The sequence below is a fragment of the Histomonas meleagridis genome (genome assembly GCF_020186115.1).
Source record: "Histomonas meleagridis strain 2922-C6/04-10x chromosome Unknown contig_78, whole genome shotgun sequence".
In the NCBI taxonomy this organism is placed as follows: Eukaryota; Parabasalia; order Tritrichomonadida; family Dientamoebidae; genus Histomonas; species Histomonas meleagridis.
The window spans coordinates 24,741-45,072 of record NW_027150916.1 but is presented as its reverse complement, the minus strand read 5'-3'; the positions used below and the strand labels follow the sequence as shown (position 1 = coordinate 45,072).

The window sequence follows — 20,332 nt, the reverse complement described above, 5'->3', positions numbered from 1 at the left end:
TTTTCAAATTGTTCATTTTCTTTATCCATCAATAATATCCCAAAATTCCAATACATATTTATCCCAACTTAATCCATTAACCCAACGCCAACGTAACAAACAGCAAAATGTGTCAGAAAGTTCATTTCGAACTCGTTTTCCATCTGCGGCACTTTTTGTGCAATGTAATTTCCATTCAATTTCAGTTCGCTTTTGATTTGACGTAAAAAATAATTTACAGAAAAAGTGAAACTTTTTCAAACTTTTATTGTTCTTCTTCAGTACCCTTCAGCATTATCACTCCGTGGTGCACCTTATTCACAATTGGCACGTATTGGAAGTTGAATTCCAAGTTAATTGAAGGCAATTGGTTCAAAGTCACTCTTGACAAGTTTGGTAATTCTTGGAATTCCATTTCCTCTTCTTCTTCTTCTTTCTTCTTCTTCTTCAATTGTTCCTCTTCTTCTTTCTTCTTCTTTTCTTCTTCGCTTTCTTCATTTTCGTTCTTATCTGATATTGACAACTTCTTCTTATCAGCGAGTGTTACGACTGGTTTTTCTTCATTAAATGTCGGCGGGTTTGCGTATAGCGAAGGCTTTCCAGAGCAGAAGTAAGTCCAATCAGCAATTTCCAAGTTCTTATCGACGCCGATGATCGCTGTTGGCTGGAAGGACAATGTCAACATCAACGACAAAGGATGCCAATAAAAGTAGTTCGTGAACATCGCCAATCCGACTGTAGCAGTGATATTATTTTCTCCGTCGAGTGTGTTACATGATATAATAACATTTCTATTCGATGCGTTCATTATACCATATGCCATATTGACTCCGAACAATTCGACTTCGCTCGTACGTTTTGTAAGTTTCTTACGAAGGAATTCTCGGAATTCTTTGCAGTATGGTATTAATGTATCACTTTGTTGTTGTAAGACCATAGCCATTGCTATTATTGCACTTTGGCGAACGAATTTATCTAAGTCAGTTAACAATGGCTTCAATATATTAATAGCTTCTTTCATGCCTGTTCCTGCGCATGATATACCTAATGCTAATGCTGCGCCATTACGGACTGATGGGTTATAACTTTTGGCTAACAAGTCAATCATTTCTGGTACGCGCTTAGGATTCTTTGATAAGACAAACCCAATGCCAATGATTGAAGCTCTTCGAACATCACTATTAACATCACTCACTGCTAAATGTAATAATCGTTGTAATGCTATGTTTGATGAAGTGCCAACATAAGCTAATGATGTTACCCATGCTGCACTTTCACGTAATAATGGAATTCGTGATGATAAAAGTTGTTGAACAAGTGCTTCACTTGAGTCTTGTAAGCCATACATCATAAATGCTAAGCCCATAGCTCCACCTCGTGTTATCTTTTCATGTGGTGTATTCTCAATGAAGTTATATAAGTTTAATAATTCTTCTGATTCACCACGGCCTAACATAATTAATCCTAATGCATAACCTGCTGCTTCGCCTGCTATGGGATCTTCTTGATGAAGAATTTCATTTAATAATGTATAATATTCATTGTCTTGTGAACCCATAGCTACTAATCCTAAGCCAAGTGCTCCTCCATGTTTAACTACAAATGATGAAGTACTTCGTATGTTCTCTGTAATTACATCAACAATCTTCTTATCCCATAAATAATTCGCATAAATTAACCCTAATGCATATAAAGCTCCTCCTAACGAATGATTTGCGACACCTCTCCGTAAATATGATCCTAAGATTTGAAGGGCACTGTCAAGGCGACCGTTATGTATCGTGCCGATAGCGGCTATCGTCGTGAATTCCGCCCAATCTGACTCAGTGCCAAAGAACCATTCGACGTTTTTACGGAAGAAATCATCATCGCCTGTGCCAGCAAACATATATGCATATGATAATATCGTGGATGTGTGTATTAATTTGGTGGTTTGATCAGTGGATTCTTTGATACCTTCAATTATTTGTATTGTATCTTTGTTACTGTTCTTGAAAAGAAATTGAAGATAAAGGTCCAGAAGCTTCTTACGTTGAAGGATATCACGAATATCAGTCATCTCGGGTGGAAGTTTGTTGATAATTTCAGATCTGAACTTTTGTGATGCATTGTCAGCAAGTTCAAAGGCTATCTGATAGGCTATGAGGAGATTGTCGGTCGACTCTGACTGTTTAAGTGTTTGAATAAGAAGTGCTGTTGATTCGGGATCGTGTAATGATAAATGTAATTGACTTAAAATTAGCTTGTCGCAGTTGTTTGTGGCAAATTCTACAAACAGACGTAAAAGTGTGGAACGGTATTCGGTATTGGCAACACGTTCGTTGGTTAGTGTGATTGCTTCATTAACAAGAGATGGCGAATTATGAAGAGCTTCTTTGACTGATTCTAAGGATCGTGTTTCAATTGCAATACATAAAGCTTGGCCATATTTTTGGGTTGAAATAAGATGCTTAAGAACATTATCAACAATGGATGATAATGATTTTTGTGCTTCTTTTCCATTGTTAACAATATCAACACATTCGCCAATTGCATAGGATATAAGTTTTTGTGTGTAAGTATCATTATTTGAAGGATCTAATAAGGATGGTGAAATCATTGCAAATTCAACAGCTTTTGAAAGATCATTCTTAAAATAATAAACACGTGATGCAAGTTCAGCTGCTAAATAACGATCTTTGAATGATTCATCAAGTGCTAGTTTTTCAATTGTTTGGATTTCTTCGGCAATTTGTGGCCATTCAGATGAAACGACTTTGAGTAACTCACGAAGTCCATGTGCTTGAAACGCTTCATCGGATTCTTCAAGAAATGCTAAGAGTCCTTGTGCAGTTCCCCACATTCTAAAAATGTCACTTTTTTATAATAGGTCGGACGCAAAATAACGATATGAATAAAGTTTTCAAAAAGTTGATAATCACAAAATGACTTCAGCAAATATCATTCCAATGATTAGAATAAATAATATAGCACCTATCGGTCAAAACTATGCCGATAATATTCAGGTTGCTTATGATGCAATGAAAATTGATCGTGTACAAAAAAGATATGATGATATTTATTCAAAAATTGAGTCTCAACTTGATATTGCTAAACAAGCAAATGAAATACTAGGAACAGAAAGTATGAACTCGTTCTCATTACAAATTAAAAAGATTACTGATTTTTGTGAAACTCAATACCAAAAAAGAATCTTTATTGAACCTAAAGATCCGCAAAACAATGAAAGCTCAAATCCAACAGATGGAGCAAACAATGAAACAACTTCTTAAAGGATGATGTTAACAACAAATTAGTACATTTCCTTTTTACAAGCTCAACACAGGCTTTGCATACATATATAAAAAGTTTTTTATTCGCAAAAATCTTTTTTTTTTTTCTATTTTAATAAACATTGTCAAAAAATAGCTCCATCTTTGATTAAATCAATAAATTCTTCAAGAGATATTGTTCCATCACCTGTTTTATCTGCTTCAGCAATAATTTCAAGAATTTCTTGATCTGTTATTTGTTCTCCCATAGATGTTAAAACTTCTTTAAGATTCTTAAATGTAATTTTCCCTGTATTGTCAACATCAAAAATTTTAAATGCTTCTTCCAATTCTTTATGTGCATCACGATATGGTAATTGAGACTGAATTATTTGTAGAAACTCATTAAAAGTTATGGAACCAGGATTTTTAAGGTCAGTTTCTGAAAGAATTTTTCGAATATTTTCTTTTGAAATATCAAATCCTAATGTCATCAAGGCAATTTTAAGTTCTTTTTGATCCATTTTCCCGGTGCCTGTAGTATCAAATAAATCAAAAGCATCTTTAGCTTCCTTTTTTTGTTGCTCTGTTAATTCTTTTTCATTCTTTTGTTGTTCCATATGAAATTAACGTATTTTCATTTTTAAACGTCCTTCAATTTCACTGTACAAAATAATACATAAAAGTTTTATGGTAAAACAGATACTAATTTAGTATCAGGTATTAACAAATATTAATATTCTCAAAAAAAAGTCAAATTTCATCAAAAATAGATACAGTAAAAGACATATTTATGGAAAAGAAAATTCTATTGAAGATGATATACATAAAATAAATTCTGTTTTTTCTTCTGATTCAACTTTATTTTCTGTTTGATTTTTATCTTCATTTATATTTTCAAAACCGAATTTTATATAACCAAAATGTACTGCGACCGCAATTCCAACTATAACAATAAACAATATAATGTAACTCCATTTAAACAATGGGTGAAATATAATATTTGAATTTCCATTAAATTCAAAAGTCAAATATATACCTGTTAAAGAAATAGTTGGAATTAATATTTTTGGCACAATAAAACTAATTGCAAATGATAGCACTATAAATCCAATATAAAACTTTGTGCTTGAAGCCATATTTTTATAAAGAATTGCTTTCTCAGTAATGTTTTTAAATTGATCTATTATATTCCCAACAGTTTTTTGTAACTCAAGAATTGTGATCGATTCATTATTAATTCTATTTTGAACATTCATAAGTTTGCTTTTAATATCGCGCGTTGTTTCATCAAGGCTTTTTCGAGCTTCAGTTAGAAATTCTGTTGAAAGAGATACTGCCTTATAAACACTTAGTAATTTATGTAGATTTTCTGATGTGATTTCTTCATTGGCTGCATGATAACAAATTGTATCCATATTTGTAAAAATTGTGGCAAAAATTTGATAGTTCTGATTGTCAAGCTCTTGGATAAATTGGTCATCTGTATGATAAACAGGTAATTGATTTCCTCTTTTATCTCGATTTTGTTCACATATCATAATTGCAACAGCTAGAGTTTTGCGTTTGGAAGCATCAAGACTTTTGCAAAAGCTGGAGAGTTTAGGACCAAGATTTGTATAACATTGATCAACTTTTTTTCTTGTGGATTCAGCAATGAAAGCTGCTTTTTCATCTTCATCTATTGTGGATGTAGGTCTATTGGATGTGATTGATATGAAATAAGACGCGTTTATTGATGAACTAGCGAATGAAAGCAAGAATAAAAACATTTTACAGATTTATGAACGTTTAAAATTTTTAATCTGAGGAACGATAGCTTCAAACCGAACACAGTTTCACAATATTTCTGTTTAAAATCATCGTATAATAAATTCAATTTTGAATTAAATTGAAACTTCTCTCACAGATTAATCTTAAAAAAACCAATGTTTTCTCTATGGATATCAAAGCGATCGTAAAGGTTGCAAATCATTAAGAAACATTAACGCTGTTAACACTGATTCTTTCAAAGTAATAAGTCATTCGTTTCAAAAGTCGAAGTGAAAAGTTCAAATAATTTTGACTTTTTTGATGAAGGCTTCTTGAAGATTGATCTTTCAATTTGAAGGCCCCGAGTTTTCACTACTTTACAATCCATTAAAAAGTCGTAATATTCCTCATATAAAAATATGAATTTCTTGTTACTAAAATGATTTTGAACTTTATACAATGATTCTATTTTTCTACATTATAATGTAGGGATATATATTTATTTATATTAAAATTTTTAAGAGAAATTCGATCCAGACAAATTATTATAGATCTTTTTGGTCACAACAAGCACACTTAAAATATGGATTTGAATGATGAAGTCTTGAAAAATCATTAAGAAAAATGAATTTTTATGATTTCAATCTACAATTTTCGACCGTTTATTTATCAATAATACATGTGTTATTTGGATTAAAACTTTTAACGTTAAAAGTTCGAGTAGCGTTTTAATATTCTGGATAAAATTATGTTTCGTTTTCTATGGTTTTTAAAGTATAAGAAAAGTGTTATATTCTAAATTCTTTTTAACTCAAATTCAAAACACAACAATTCAAACTTTTACAAAATTACTACAGAATTTAGTTGGAAAATATTGAAATTTAATTTTTTTCTTTTGAATTTTGTGGCCTTTTTCCGCAAAAAAATTTGTAAAACATTACAAGAACTTTAAAACACATATTTTTCTTCACATTTAAGAAATGATATTTGCTTATATTTGCCTCATAGTTTCTAATGATAAGATTGATCTTAATGTGTATTTAAATAATGAAGGAAATGTTAATTTGAATTGGGGATTAGATACATCAGATCAAAATTATTTTTATATTGTTTATAGATCATCTGATGATGAAAAAAATTGGGAACCAATTAGTTCTTATGATTACAAGACAACACAAACCTTAAAAGTTCTTAATGTTTATCCTATTGGAACACATGAATACCCAATTCCAGATGTTAATTTTAGATTTAATGATGGAACTTCAATTACAACTAAATTATCAGCTATTTTAAAATTATGGATTGAAGGAGGTAGTTTTGAACTTGATTCACATACATATAAATATGATCCAATTGGATTTAATTCGGAAACAAACCAACAAGCAATTCATGTTACACTTATCTCAAGCTTGGAATTTGAAAGTTTTTCTTTAGATAAAATGAAAGAATATGATATAATAGTTTTTGGTATATGGAATACTTATGGAGGAGAAGTTCCATATCTTCAAACAATTGAAAAAACGACCAAATATCTTGAATTAGGTTATGGGGTTTTACTTACACATGGATTGATTGGGATTCATCAAAGAGAAACAAAAGAATCTGGATTTTCAATAATTTATGATAGATTCGGAATTATGCCTGGAATATTACCAAAAGACATTAAAGTAAGTGGATCATTTTTAGATGGTAGTGATTTATGGGTTAATTTTTATGGGAAAAATGTTAAGGCTCAAAGAAGTTTATTTACAGATTATCCAAATACTTTAGATATGAGTGAGATGTCATTTGATATTCAGCTTACGCATGGATTACAAAACATTGCATTTGGTGATGTTTGGGCTGAACTTAACAATGAATCAAGTATCGAAAAAAATCATGAAAAATATGAAAATATTAAGAAAATAAATTGGGAAATTCCAGGAAAAGGATTAAGAACGGGAAACCCACTTTTCTATTTAACAACGCTAAATAATACAGCTGTTATTAACTTAGGTTATAGTAATTTTAAAGCAGAATTAAACGAAATAAAAATATTGACAAATACACTATATTATTTGTATCAGAGAACAAATGAGCAAAAGTCATTAGATAAGTCACTTATATATAAAACACAACCTCAAACACCTTCTGCTAGTAAATCAGATAATGATTTAATCAAGTTAAATATCGAAAATCATGCAAAATCTTTTTATTATAAGGTTATCGGCACTACAAATAATGGAATAAAAATATCATCAAAAAATGTTAAACTTGATGTTGATATCAATGTTGAAAAATATTTATATATCATTAATGATTCCCCAATTGGAACTGAAATTTATTCGGAAACACAAGAAAACGTACAACAAACAAAAGAAGGTTTGATTAAAGATCTTAAAAAAGGAGAATATATTCATGTAGCAACAGTTAACCAATATGGAATTATAAGTAAAACAATTTCTTATAAAATCTCAGATTTAAGTTTTGAAGACCAACCAAAAGAAACAGAAGAAAAAGAAGAACCAGAAGTCCAATCAAGTACAAATACAGACATAAAAGAACAAACATCAGAGAGTACTAAAAAAGATAAATCACAGAAAGATGATGACAAAAATAACGAAGAAACAAATTTACCTTTAATTTTAGGAATTGTACTTGGAATTTTCGCAATAATAATTATTACTTCAGGCATTATCTATGTAGTAATACGCAAACGTAATGCAGTAGTAAACGCTGAAGAAATCTCATCAATATAAGTAACTTTAAATGAGTTAGATTTACCAACTCTGTAGGGAAATAAAAAGCAAAAATTCTTAAATAAATCCTACGTATAATATTTTATTATTATTTGTTATTATATTTTACATATTACATGAAAATCAATAAAACCTTCACTAACATGAAGTGATTATAATCCTGATTTTTATTGATTATTTGTTTATTCGATTTAAATAATAAAAAGAAGGAATGCAAATGAAATAGATTTAATGAGTCTCAAAGTTGAACTTATTTCTATCTAAATCTTCATCCAGACCGAATTTTTAAATACATTTCACATGAAAAAGATGCAACTCGTTCACATGAGGGATCCCACAAAAATTATGCATTCTAATCAATTAAATCGAACGTAGAAGATAACCTTTGACTATAAAGAGTCCAAGCTTGGACAACGTGATGTGAAAAAGTGCTGATTTAACGTCTTCAACACAAATTTTTTTTTTGCCCGTTTATTAAACGGTCAAGAAGACTCTTCTTCAATCTGCTAAATAAACACAGAATTTTTCAATAAAGCAACCATTTTCACTCTTTGATAGACACTGAATATATGAAACAGGCACATGTCTCATCAATTTACTTTTGTTTGAAATCTTCGTCCTAAAGTTATGTAAATTTGTATGAAATTAACGTTTTCTGCACAAATTTTGACAAAGTCTGTTCTCAAAGTTTGATGTCAAATGCAACGACAAAAACAATTTAAATTTCTTTATTTTACAACGTATCGTGACAAATATTTGAATTCAATACTCATCTGTGATTTTGAGAGCTTTCTTTGATGTGTTGAGATGCTTCATTATCAATTCAGCAGTTTTCGTTGGATCATATTTACAATCATCGGTCTTCTGCTTGAATTCGCCGACCATTATCTTCATGACAGAGTTAATTTCTTCCAATGAATCATTCTTTGATTTGACAATATTCGGACGAGCTCTTCTCTGCACCAATGATGGAGGCTCTTTCAGAGTTAGAATTGCCTCAAAACCTTTTTCCTCTTCTTGATTGTCTTCATCATCTACGTCAACTTGGATTTGTTCACATTGTGCAAGACGTTGTTGTGATGTGCGCGGCATCTTTTTCTTCTTGAGGCTTAATAACATCTTTTTGACCTCAGCCGGAATGTTTTCTTTATCAATATGAAGATTCTTTAATTCGGATTCTGGCGTTGAAATTGCAGTTAAATGATTACTGGAAACAAGACCATTATAGAGTTTTACAAGCTCAGCTGCACTTGATACTTGAATGCCATCAATATCAATTTCTTGTAAAGCATCAGTCTCATTGACGAATTTGAGGATTGGCTCAATTCCAACATCTTTTATACCGGAATTACCAAGATGAAGCGAAATCAAGTTAGGTGAACCAGTAAGTTCCTGAATGAAATTGATGAGTTCCGATGGGATTTGATTTCCAATATCAGATTGAAGGTTAATACCTTCTAAAGTAGAAGTTTTAATATAATTTGATATAAATTTAAGAGATATTTCAGGGGAATTAGTTGGTTTAATTGTACGACCAATATCAAGGAATTTCAAATTAGTTTGATTGAGACAAAAAGTAAGTAGAGAACGAACATCTTCAGGTGTAAGTTCATTCCCACTCCATGAAAGTTCGAATATGTTTGGATGTAAATTACCAATACTATTAATTGGATCAAGGAATTGTTGAGTAGTTGCACCATGAATATCAGAGGCATAAAAGAACAATGGCGTTGTCCTTGGTGCTGACAAAAGACTTTCCACCAAAGATTTAAATGTCTTCACATCAAAGTTTGATTGACTCACATCAAGCAACGTAACGGTCGGCGGAAATGTGATGTGACATTTCGGTTGATTGAATTGAACTCCCAAAAGTGAAATGTGTCTTGGCGCTCTTGCCTTAGAAAGGATTGTTTGGAGTAATGTAACTCCTTCAATGTCCAACCTACTTAATGTTATTGAATGAAGGACACGAAGTTTACTTAACATTGATTCGAATTCAATGAATGGAAATTCATTTACTTGAAGTTGATCAAGTTCAATTGCTTGTAACTTCATAAAACATGGAAGTGTTTGTATGGCACTAAATATGGAGACAAGATCTTCTTGGATTAGGTTACATTGAGAAATTCTGAAAATTTTAATTCTTCCTTGGAATTCTTTTAGAGCTTCTGTAAACGCGACAATTACTTGTGGCCTTACATTGACAAAGGAAACATTACTTATGGCAGTGTCTCCTTGTGTTTTTAGATGGAAATCTGTATTAATAGAATCTTTATAATTTTGAATTGTGATCTTAGAAAGTGCAAAGGAACGTTCGAATAATGTAGAAATAAATAACCCAAGATGCTCTGGGGCAAAACCTGATACTTCAAGTGATTTAAGATCGGCATCCCATGAGATGGAATGAGCAACTGCTTGAATTATATTGTTATGCTTAAAAGATGAATCAATTTTAAAGGTACCGCTATGTGAGTGATCCCATGAGCGATACATTCTAACAGTTGAAAGAGGAAATTTGGTATTGTAATAATGTGCAAAAACTATAACACGCGTTTGAAATAAAGATGAAGGACGGCTGCGAAATCCAGAGTGAACTTTAAGTGCACCTGGTGGCGTAGATTCAATTCGGAGTGTTGTATGATTAGGAACATTATATGTACACATTGCTTGTTGATAAATAAGTAATTGACCTATTTTAAGAGCATCATCTGATTTGAATACAAAGTTATTTTTCCCAAACGTTAAATTTAGAATATTTGGTTCAATATATGAAATTTTTTGAAGAGATATAATAGAAAATGTTTTTGCCATCTGAAGTTTGTTGAATCCTTTTACTCGGAAAATATATGTAGCACCATTTGTTATGATAATAGTTCTTGGTGCATTTCCACCATTAAGATGGAGTTTGGTTACATCTTGAGCAACATATATTTTTTCTGTATCACCCCACAAAAATTCGCGAAATTTCTCTGTTTGAACATGTACGAGGTTTGTTTTCAGTGTCATTTTCTCTATTGAACGTTACATAATTCAAAAAGTTGTAATTCAATGATTTACATCGCAGTAATCATTTTTTGTTCCAACAATAAAACACATTTTTCTCATCAATAAATTCTCGAATTTCATCGAAAACCAAATCCAATTCGCTTAATTACTTCCAATCGACAACTTAAACCAAAAATTGCAAATTCAAATTTCATAAAAAAAATAAATTAGAGATAAGTATCCTTTAGCAAAGACCTAATTTGCTGCAGACACCAGAGCTAGAGAGACCGCTTCCGAGCCAACTGATGATTTTTGGAAGGTAATTGTTAACGATTGTCCTGCAGATGCTTTGAGCAATAGTTGGAACCTTTGAGCAAAGGTTAGCTGCGAGGCTAGCGATTTGTGATGTAACGCTTGTGTCCTTCATTATTGTTGAGATTCCAGAAACGATTGTTGTGCAAACAGAGCAAGCGACTCCGTTGTCTAAGCCTTCTGGGATTGGGATGTAATATATTTCGTCTTCTTCTTCTTCGACATCGAAATCGAGGAAATCGATTGAGTTCGACTTGCAGTATCCGAGCTTAGTGCAGATTGATGATGATGAGAGTTTGCTGCTGAGCCAGCTCATGATTGGGCCGACTGATACTGAGACGATTGTCTTGCAGAGAGCAGCGCCAACTCCACCGCTGATTAAACCGCATGCAGCTGTAGCGGCGGCCTTAACGATTGATTGGACAAGGCTGTTACCCATAGCAGCGGAGACGAAGCCGACTGCCTTCTTGCAGATAGCGCAGTTGTCTGCGTTGGAAAGGCCTAATGGGAGTTCGATTTCAGTAACATAATCATCTTCTTCCATTTCGAGGTATAATTCGAGGTATGCATCATCATTATCGACATCGTTTGAGCTGCAGATATTGAGTTTGGTGCAAACTTCTAAGTTTGTGAGACCTGTTGAGAGATAGTTCATGATGTTTGGAATGTATTCGACAATCTTGTTGCATAATGTACGGCCGATTGATGGGAAACGAGCGCAGATCTTTTCGCCGTATTCTTGAACCTTTGATTGTGATGTTGTGCTGACTAAGACTGATGCGATGCCTGAGACAAGGTGCTTGCAAATGGAGCATCCAATTCCGTTTTCGAGGCCTTGTGGGATTTCAATGTCAATTGCGCATAAAGCGTTAATTAACAAAAGAGAAAACATTTTTAGTTGTGATGTGTTTGGGTTTTGACGTCTTTTGAATCCGATTTGCCGGCATTTGCCACGCACCAATTAAATAAGTTTCAATGTCCTCAATTTTGTATACAACGATTATTTTCAATTTAAATCACTTTCACTAAATTATCGGAACTGTACAAATGTGATTTTTTCCCACCCAAAGCAATATTTTAAGTAAACATTCGTCACATGAATTTCAAGATTTAAAACCAAATTTTGTTATTACTGTAAATAAGCATAAAAACGAGTTCAAAAGAAGATTTATTATATTTGGCTGCACTTCAACGATTTTTTACAACTGAGTAAACCAATCAAATCGCAATTTTAACCGTGAAGAGAAATTTCAAAATTTTGAATTTTCAATACAATTGTAAATGCCAATCAAATTTCAGAGAAAATAAAATTGTCTTTTGTGCAAAAACTTAAAATCAGATTTAAATGAATAATTTATGAACATTTTTTTAATGTTTACTCTTACTTATTTAGCTGTTTCCAATCATCTTCGATGGTACGACCCATTCGTCAAATTGTTCATTTGTTAATCCACCAAATGTAGTAGCAGATTCTCTTAATGACAAGTTATTCTTTTCGGCGTGGATAGCGATTTTAGAAGCCTTATCATATCCGATGTGTGGTGCTAAGGCAGTTGCAAGCATCAAAGACCTTTCCATTAATTTTGCGATATTTTCTTTGTTTGCAATAATGCCTTCGACGCAATGTAATCTAAATGATACACAGCAGTCAGTCAGCAAACGTACGGATTGCATGAATGCATCGATAATGACTGGTTTGTAGACATTCAATTCGAAATTACCAGATGCGCCTGCAAATGATATCGTGGTGTCGTTACCAAATACACGTGTTGCAGCCATTGTTACTGCTTCACATTGTGTTGGATTGACCTTACCAGGCATAATTGAACTTCCGGGCTCATTAGCTGGTAATGTGATTTCGCCTAAGCCTGAACGTGGACCAGATGCAAGCCAACGGATATCATTAGCAATTTTGAACAATGCTGCTGCTAATGTCTTCATTGCGGAATGAACACCAATCATGGCTTCATGTCCTGCAAGTGCTGCAAACTTGTTCGGTGCTGAACGGAATGGAATTTCGGTATGTTTGGCAAGTTCATCGGCCATTCTTGTTGCAAATTCTGGATGTGCATTAAGACCAGTACCAACAGCTGTACCACCAATGGCAAGGTCATAGATGCCATTAAGTGAATGCTTGATCATTTCCATGGAGATATTAAGTTGTTCAGTATAGCCAGAAAATTCTTGGCCAAGTGTCATTGGTGTGGCATCTTGAAGATGTGTACGTCCGATTTTAATGATGTCCTTGAACTCAACTGACTTAGCTTTAAAGGCATCACGAAGATCAAGAATTGCTGGAAGAAGCTTGTTTTCAAGTGCAATAGCTGCTGCAATATGCATTGCTGTTGGGAATGTATCATTGGAGGATTGGCCTTTGTTAACATCATCATTTGGATGGACTAATCTATTTGGACCAACTTCACCACCAAGACGTTCTGATGCAATGTTGGCAATAACTTCGTTGACGTTCATGTTAGTTTGTGTTCCAGAACCAGTTTGCCAAACACTAAGTGGGAATTCTTTATCATGTAAACCATTAAGAATTTCATCGGCAGCTGTTACAATAGCATTGCATTTATCGCCATCAAGTCTTCCAAGTTTGTTATTAACAATTGCTGCTGCACGCTTAACTCTTGCAAGAGCATAAACTATTTCAAGAGGCATCTTTTCAGTGGAGATCTTGAAGTTTTGGAATGATCTTTGTGTTTGTGCTCCCCAAAGATGTTTGCTAGGAACATTAATTGGTCCAAAGCTATCATATTCAACTCTAAATTCGGAATCCATAAATGAAAAGTGAACTGTTTTGTGTTAAAATTTTGAGTGATCATTCGGCCCATTAAAAAAACAAAAATATCTCGATGAATTATTGGTAAAAATCAATTTTTAAAGCAAAAATCTTTTTAAAATCATTTATACATAAGAAATATAATATTTAATTATATGTTTTATTTATAAATATTATCTGTGGTCGTTAAACGTCTATTTTTTTATGACCAAAGCGTTCAGAAAAATTTCAATAAGATCAAAAACCATAGAATTGGTTGAAAGTAATTCCAATCGGCTGTATTCAATTTTCTATTAAAGTCTATCTTCTTTATCGGTTGTGAAGTGATAGCGAAGAATAAAAAGACCAAAGTCAAATTTTGTGATAAAATTTGTGAAATGTAGAAAAAGTTGGAAAACTGCTCAATCAAATTTAACATCAAATCTAAATTAAATTATTTGTTATTTTTTTAATTAAGGATGTTCTATATCATCAGGGATTTGTTTTCGAGGTGAGTATTGTTCCATTTGTTTTCTATTTTGTTCCATTTTAATCTTTTCATCTTCTTTAGCCTTCTTTAACAATTCATTTAATCTTGGTAAAATTTCTTCTTCAATAGGTTCAATCTTATCATTTAAACTTGCATTATTAGCCCCACCTTGCATATTCCTAAACTTCTTGAAAATATTAAGAGCATAAGTCATTTGTCCTTTCCATTTCTTTACAGTATTTGCCTTTAATTGTTTTACATTTGCTAATGCTCTAGGAGAAGATTGTGAAAGAACAACTTTATGTAAAGAAGACGCCAATAAATACCAATGATTTTGAATTTCAGGTCTTAACATACATAAAGTCTCTGAAATTTCGAGACATTTTTCGAAATCTTTTTTCCCTTTTGAAGCATAATAACTTTGGAAAAGTAAATTCACGTCAGTCTTATCGAAGAATTTCTTATTTGCATCTTCGAATTGACCCAAAGCAGAAGAATAATTCTCTTCAGTCATATAAGCATGACCCAAATTCTCGAATGAACTTGATGAATCATCTCTATATTCCTTAATTAAGAACAATGATTCTTTAGCATCCTTTGTATGCCCGAGTAATAACCAACAAATTGCTAAACCATTAGCAGCTGCTACGCAATTATGATTTGATTTTAACGCATTAATGAAATGTTTTTTAGCGTTATCAATTCTTTTCTTTCTTTCGATTGGGTCATCTTTACTTTGTGCAGCCTCCAAAAAATAATTACCAATTGATACAGTTGCATATAATGAACCATCACCTTCTCCAGCGATTTCTTGAGCCTTTTGCATGTTCGATTGAGCTTCTTGTAATTGTTTTGAACGTGCATTAACTTCTGCAAGTTGAATCCACGCTTGAATATTTTTCGAATCGATTTCACGGACAACTGTTTCCAATAAGTTCTTCGCTTCTTTGTTAATAATATTTGGACGTGTATCTCTAACTACTAAAGAAGCAAGTTGTAATAATGGCTCTGCGAAACTTGGGAAATCTTTATGTAATTGTTTATATATTTCACGCGCTTCAGAAAACATTAATAATTGTTCATAACATAATCCAATGTTATATTTCAATAATGGTTGAGTTTGATCATTACATTTACGAAATATTTCTAACGCTTCATTATATTTTTCACGTTGATATTTCGATATTCCATGATACATGAATATATTATCAGGTGGGACTTGTTCAATCGAATTATATATATTTATTGCCTTTTCAAAGTTAACTTCGGCTTTATCAAACATTAACTTCTTTAATGAGATCCATCCAAATGTAATATATACCTTTAATAACTCTTCATTCTTAATAGGCCTTTTACTTGCTTCAGCACAAGTTATAGCTGCTTCCAAATATTTAATCGCATCTCTTTGATAACGTTGTTGTTGATTTTTATCCTTTTGATATAACTCTGCATTAACAAGTCCTAATGCTGCATTAACTTCAAAGACGTCATGATATTCACGTACTGATTTTTCTAAATATTCTAATGCGACTTTAGGTTCACCATTAGCAGCTGCAAATAATCCCAAGAAATAAAGTGCTGCATTATGTTTGGGATTAAATTTGATCGCTTGTAGAAATGCTTCTTCTGCTCCTTTAAGTTTACCTGTTGCATGACGTGATCGCCCTAAATGATAAAATGCTTCAGCTTGAACTGCTTTACTATTTCCGGGCGTACTAATTATCTTCTTGAATATCGGTGGGATTTTCTTATATTGCCCTGAGATAAAGCGAATTTCGGCCTTTAATAATAACGCTGGCGCAAAATCTGGTCGTTGTTTTAATACATTGTTCACATTCTGAACAGCACGAAGAGTTCCTTCTTGTGTTAAAGAGTTAAGTTCTATAAATCCAATGCCAATTAACGCATATGGATTATCGGGAAACTTATGTAATAAGGCACTGAATGCTGCTTCGGCGTCGTCGTTCTTCTTTTGGGCTACGAGACATTGTGCAAGCGCAAGTCGGATTTGTGGTATCGCGCCACGATTTTTAAGAAATATCTTCTTGAAGATTTGAAACGCTTCGTCATATGACCCAAGCTGATAATAGACAAAGCCTAAGCCGATGTTGGTAAGAACAGAGAGGTCATATTGCGCATATTTCTTATCAATAGATCGATCTAATTCATCAGATATCCACGTGAAATGGCTTTTGGCCATTTCGATGTCCTTTCGGTCGTGTTGCTGCTTCAGGATATGGCTGTAAGCCTTGGCAATTAACATTAATGGGGATCGTGGCTCTAATGAACCAGCTTCTTCGATATGCGAATTTGCTCGGTCAAGATTCTCTTCAATGTCGATTCCTCTTGCGACTTTTTGGAGGTAAAAAAGGGCAAGATGGGATGGAAGAATGTTATATATTTGTATCTTTTGATTTTTAGTAAGTTCGCTATAAACTGTCTTAAGGACATCTTCGAACATGTCCTCGTAGCCAGTGTGTAATAGAGCCATCGCAAGGAAATCAATGGTTGTAACAGTAGAATCTTCCGCATTTTCAATAATGTAATCACTAAGTTCTTTGGCTTTGCTTTCGTCGGAAATGACATTACAGATTTCTTCAAACGTCATTTCTTTGATTTCCCCATCGAACCTGACTGAGAATATTTGGTTCATGATATTTTGGGGCAGCCGACCGATTGGAAAAGTGTCATTTGCATGGTCACTTTTTGGGGACGAACCCACCGAAAAAAATCCGTTATAAATCTAATAAACGATAGGAAAACGGGTGACCGTTTGTTAACATCAGCACTTTTTGGCGGTTGTGGCCAAAAAGCGACGGTTGGTGGTTTGGTGGCTTCAAGCAAAATGGGTAACAAAAGTTTTGCTTCAGCCACCAGAAAAGAGTTGGAAACAATTGAAACAAGATAGAAATGAAACTCTAGCTGTAGTTATACGGTTGGTTCTTTGGAATAATTCCAGAAGCTTTTGTAAATGGAACAAAGCAAATGGACTGAGTCAATGACCAAAGATACAAAATAAAGTACGACATAACGGTTTGTTAGAAATTTCTAAACGGTAAAATGTTTACGCGATTTATTTGTTTGTCGTTACATCATCTGCAAACGGACATTTAAATTCAGAGTGTTGTTGATGTGGTTCTGCTGAATTTCGTATAATTAATTTATAAATTTGAGATCTGTCGGACAGTGATGAACGAAGAAAATTGTTGCGATGTTTTGAGAGTAACAAAATAGAGATAACATTTGGATTCAAATCATGAAAAAAAGTGAAATATAAATGAGTTTACTTCTTACGTTCAACACCAACTGCAACACCACGGCGGCCTGTTGATTTAGTGCATTGACCACGAACCTTAAGGCCAAGGCTATGACGAATACCGCGCTTCATCCTCATCTTCTTCATGCGTTCAATTTCATTACGGTGATTAGATGAAAGATCAGTAGATGCCCATTGGAGGTTCTTTCCTGTTGCACGATCATTTCGACGGTTAAGCATCCAAACTGGAATGCCATTTTCAACTGGGTTTTGGATGATTGCAACAATACGTTCTTCTTCTTGTGATGTGAGTGTACCAGCGCGTTTGAGTGGATCAAGACCAGCACGACGTGCAACTGCATGAGCAAATCTGCGGCCAAGACCAGCAATAGCTGTAAGTGCCAAGTAAAGTGGCTTGCGACCATCGACGTTTGTTGAGAGCATACGGACCATATCACGAAAAGCTGAAGGATCTGTAACTTCGAGAGGCATGATACCAAAGGTCGGCCAAACCGCCCCAGAATGTAAAAAGTGACAATAGTCCAGGGTACCCCAAATCCAACCGTTTAAAGTGGTGAATGAGTACGATAGATTTTTTCAACAATTGTTGCATTGAATACAACAAATCAAAAAAAGAATAAAGTTTGTGTGTTTATTATAAGTTTATAAATTAAACAATTGTGCTGTGAATAACTAGACAAGGCACAGAGGGACTAAAATTAGTAAATGGTTGTTGATTCAGAATGTCCATCTCGAATTTTAAGAATTGAACAGTGAGCGATTGCTTGTACAATCGCTAGAAACAAGAAGATTCTCAGCTGAAGCACCAGCAAGCATTCTCTGAAATCCATTATTTGAACGAGTTCTAATTTGGCGACAAATAGGGACAAACAAAAATAAAAATATCTCACAAAATTCATATATCATTAGAACCAAATTAGAAACTTCTCATTAATTTTATTCATTGGTAATTATATATAAATCGTGTCTTGTTTATCAAATTATTACATGTACTTTTTTATTAAAATGATTAGGGTCAAAAAATAAAACTGATGTCGCCGGTGTGTTTTCGAGATTAGAGTTGACAAAGCTCCAGCAAACGAAAGTTACAACATTCTCACCAATTCGAACTTTACTTTCCGAGCACTACAAATCGACTGGCTTCAAAAAGAAGTTTTAACCATTCAATCAAATTTTATATCAGCATCTAATATATCTTCATTTTTTGCATTCTGATTATTTTAAAAATTATACTCTCGATTTATTTAAAATTGGAAACAAAATTCTATCTGATTTAGTGATTTTTCAATTAATAAGAAAATTGACTTATCTGAACTATTAATACTATATATTAAACTCGACTTGCGATTTCCACCCTTCCTATATATCGATCATCCTACGATCTTGATATCATGAATATATAATATATATACATAGTTGCATCTATGATTAATAAAAAACTAAGAATAATATCATGATTAGCACGAGATAAATTTATTCTTTCATTCCAAAAAGTGCCAAAAATCGACTTTTGCATGGTTTACATTGAACGATAACAACAAATGACGATAGGAGTGAATTTGAATGACGGTAAATATTATCAAAATTTTACCCTTTATTCGATAAGATACGTTGTTTGTTTCTTCTATTGTAATTTCTCAACAGCCAACTTAAATGATTGTTAGGTTGTTAAGAAATAGAAATATTGAAATTTTATCATAAAATCGTGATTTGTTATTTATTCCAAAATTTTATATGAAATCTTGAATTTATGAATTCAATGAAAAAATGATTGATATCATAATTTTCGTGATACCTTAATGATGTACTTATTTAACCTGTTAATAATTTATAATCAATAAAATAGTTTCTGTGTAAGTACATATTCTTGAAATATCTTGAAACAAACGATACATTTTTTTCTGAAAAAACGATTCTAGATCATTGGTATTATTTGATTGAGAAAAAAATAAATCCAACTTTGATAAATTATGAGTTATGCTTTTATATATATCCTAATTTTTAAATTCTTCTTCTTTATATTTTAAAAAATATCATTAATTTAGATATTTAAAATTGAAGAAATATAAAATAAGTTGTATAAACTATTATATAATTATAATATAATAATTATAAATTTTTCATGAATAGCTCTTATATAAAGTTTCATATGGAAATTATATTTATTATCTTTTTGTAAATTTATTATTTTGCATCATTTTGAAATATTTAAAAATTAATTCAAGTACTATTGTACTTCGGGAATACTTGTAATTAATAAATCACAAAAAACAATTGAATCTGCTGGTGATACTTAGGTACCTTTTATAATTTCAAAAATAAAGACCCTCGATAATAAATTAATAATAAGTGGTATTCGTGAAGGCGAATTTCATTTACAGGTATCAGGAATCAGCTTTTGTTAAAAAAGAAATATTTGGGGAATATATTAGATTAGTAATATTTTTATATATTGATGAATTAAGAAAAAATAATGATTTTAGGAACGAGAAAGCTGTTATTTTATGTGATAATTGTTCATCACATATCGGTGAGGGTATAATATTAATCAAATTTCATGCGTTGATAATAATATGTTAAAACAAGGTGAATTTAGTAAATGTTTATTTCAATATTTAAATATTTTCTTTTTTATCCTTGTGAATCTTTTAATTTTATTATGTCGTCACATTTATGATGTTGAATTTGGTCTACAAATAATCGAATAATTTCTGTATTTTTCTTTTATGATGTTATCATAAGCGCTGTTTTATATGTTTATAAGTAATTCCAAATGTTTATATG

At 32.4% G+C, this 20,332-nt stretch overlaps 7 protein-coding genes across 7 annotated transcripts; all 7 read right to left on the bottom strand.

Moving 5' to 3' along the window:
• Positions 1 to 244: 244 nt before the first annotated feature.
• Positions 245 to 2,821, bottom strand: GO595_008849 (Proteasome/cyclosome repeat family protein; the record flags this gene model as incomplete). Its single annotated transcript, XM_067922469.1, has 1 exon — positions 245 to 2,821. The coding sequence occupies one exon, from the start codon at positions 2,819 to 2,821 to the stop codon at positions 245 to 247; it is 2,577 nt and encodes an 858-aa protein (XP_067770931.1).
• A 555-nt stretch (positions 2,822 to 3,376) lies between these two features.
• Positions 3,377 to 3,850, bottom strand: GO595_008848 (centrin-1; the record flags this gene model as incomplete). Its single annotated transcript, XM_067922468.1, has 1 exon — positions 3,377 to 3,850. One exon carries the CDS (start codon positions 3,848 to 3,850, stop codon positions 3,377 to 3,379), a length of 474 nt encoding a protein of 157 aa, XP_067770930.1.
• A 4,632-nt stretch (positions 3,851 to 8,482) lies between these two features.
• Positions 8,483 to 10,213, bottom strand: GO595_008847 (uncharacterized protein; the record flags this gene model as incomplete). Its single annotated transcript, XM_067922466.1, has 1 exon — positions 8,483 to 10,213. One exon carries the CDS (start codon positions 10,211 to 10,213, stop codon positions 8,483 to 8,485), a length of 1,731 nt encoding a protein of 576 aa, XP_067770929.1.
• A 736-nt stretch (positions 10,214 to 10,949) lies between these two features.
• GO595_008846 (surfactant B protein) lies at positions 10,950 to 11,909 on the bottom strand (the record flags this gene model as incomplete). The annotated part of the gene is made up of 1 exon (XM_067922465.1): positions 10,950 to 11,909. One exon carries the CDS (start codon positions 11,907 to 11,909, stop codon positions 10,950 to 10,952), a length of 960 nt encoding a protein of 319 aa, XP_067770928.1.
• Positions 11,910 to 12,406: 497 nt separating this feature from the next.
• On the bottom strand, positions 12,407 to 13,801 carry GO595_008845 (class II fumarate hydratase; the record flags this gene model as incomplete). The annotated part of the gene is made up of 1 exon (XM_067922464.1): positions 12,407 to 13,801. One exon carries the CDS (start codon positions 13,799 to 13,801, stop codon positions 12,407 to 12,409), a length of 1,395 nt encoding a protein of 464 aa, XP_067770927.1.
• Positions 13,802 to 14,254: 453 nt separating this feature from the next.
• Positions 14,255 to 16,924, bottom strand: GO595_008844 (TPR-like protein; the record flags this gene model as incomplete). The annotated part of the gene is made up of 1 exon (XM_067922463.1): positions 14,255 to 16,924. The coding sequence occupies one exon, from the start codon at positions 16,922 to 16,924 to the stop codon at positions 14,255 to 14,257; it is 2,670 nt and encodes an 889-aa protein (XP_067770926.1).
• A 630-nt stretch (positions 16,925 to 17,554) lies between these two features.
• On the bottom strand, positions 17,555 to 18,019 carry GO595_008843 (putative 40S ribosomal protein S18; the record flags this gene model as incomplete). The annotated part of the gene is made up of 1 exon (XM_067922462.1): positions 17,555 to 18,019. The coding sequence occupies one exon, from the start codon at positions 18,017 to 18,019 to the stop codon at positions 17,555 to 17,557; it is 465 nt and encodes a 154-aa protein (XP_067770925.1).
• Between the last annotated feature and the right edge of the window lie 2,313 nt (positions 18,020 to 20,332).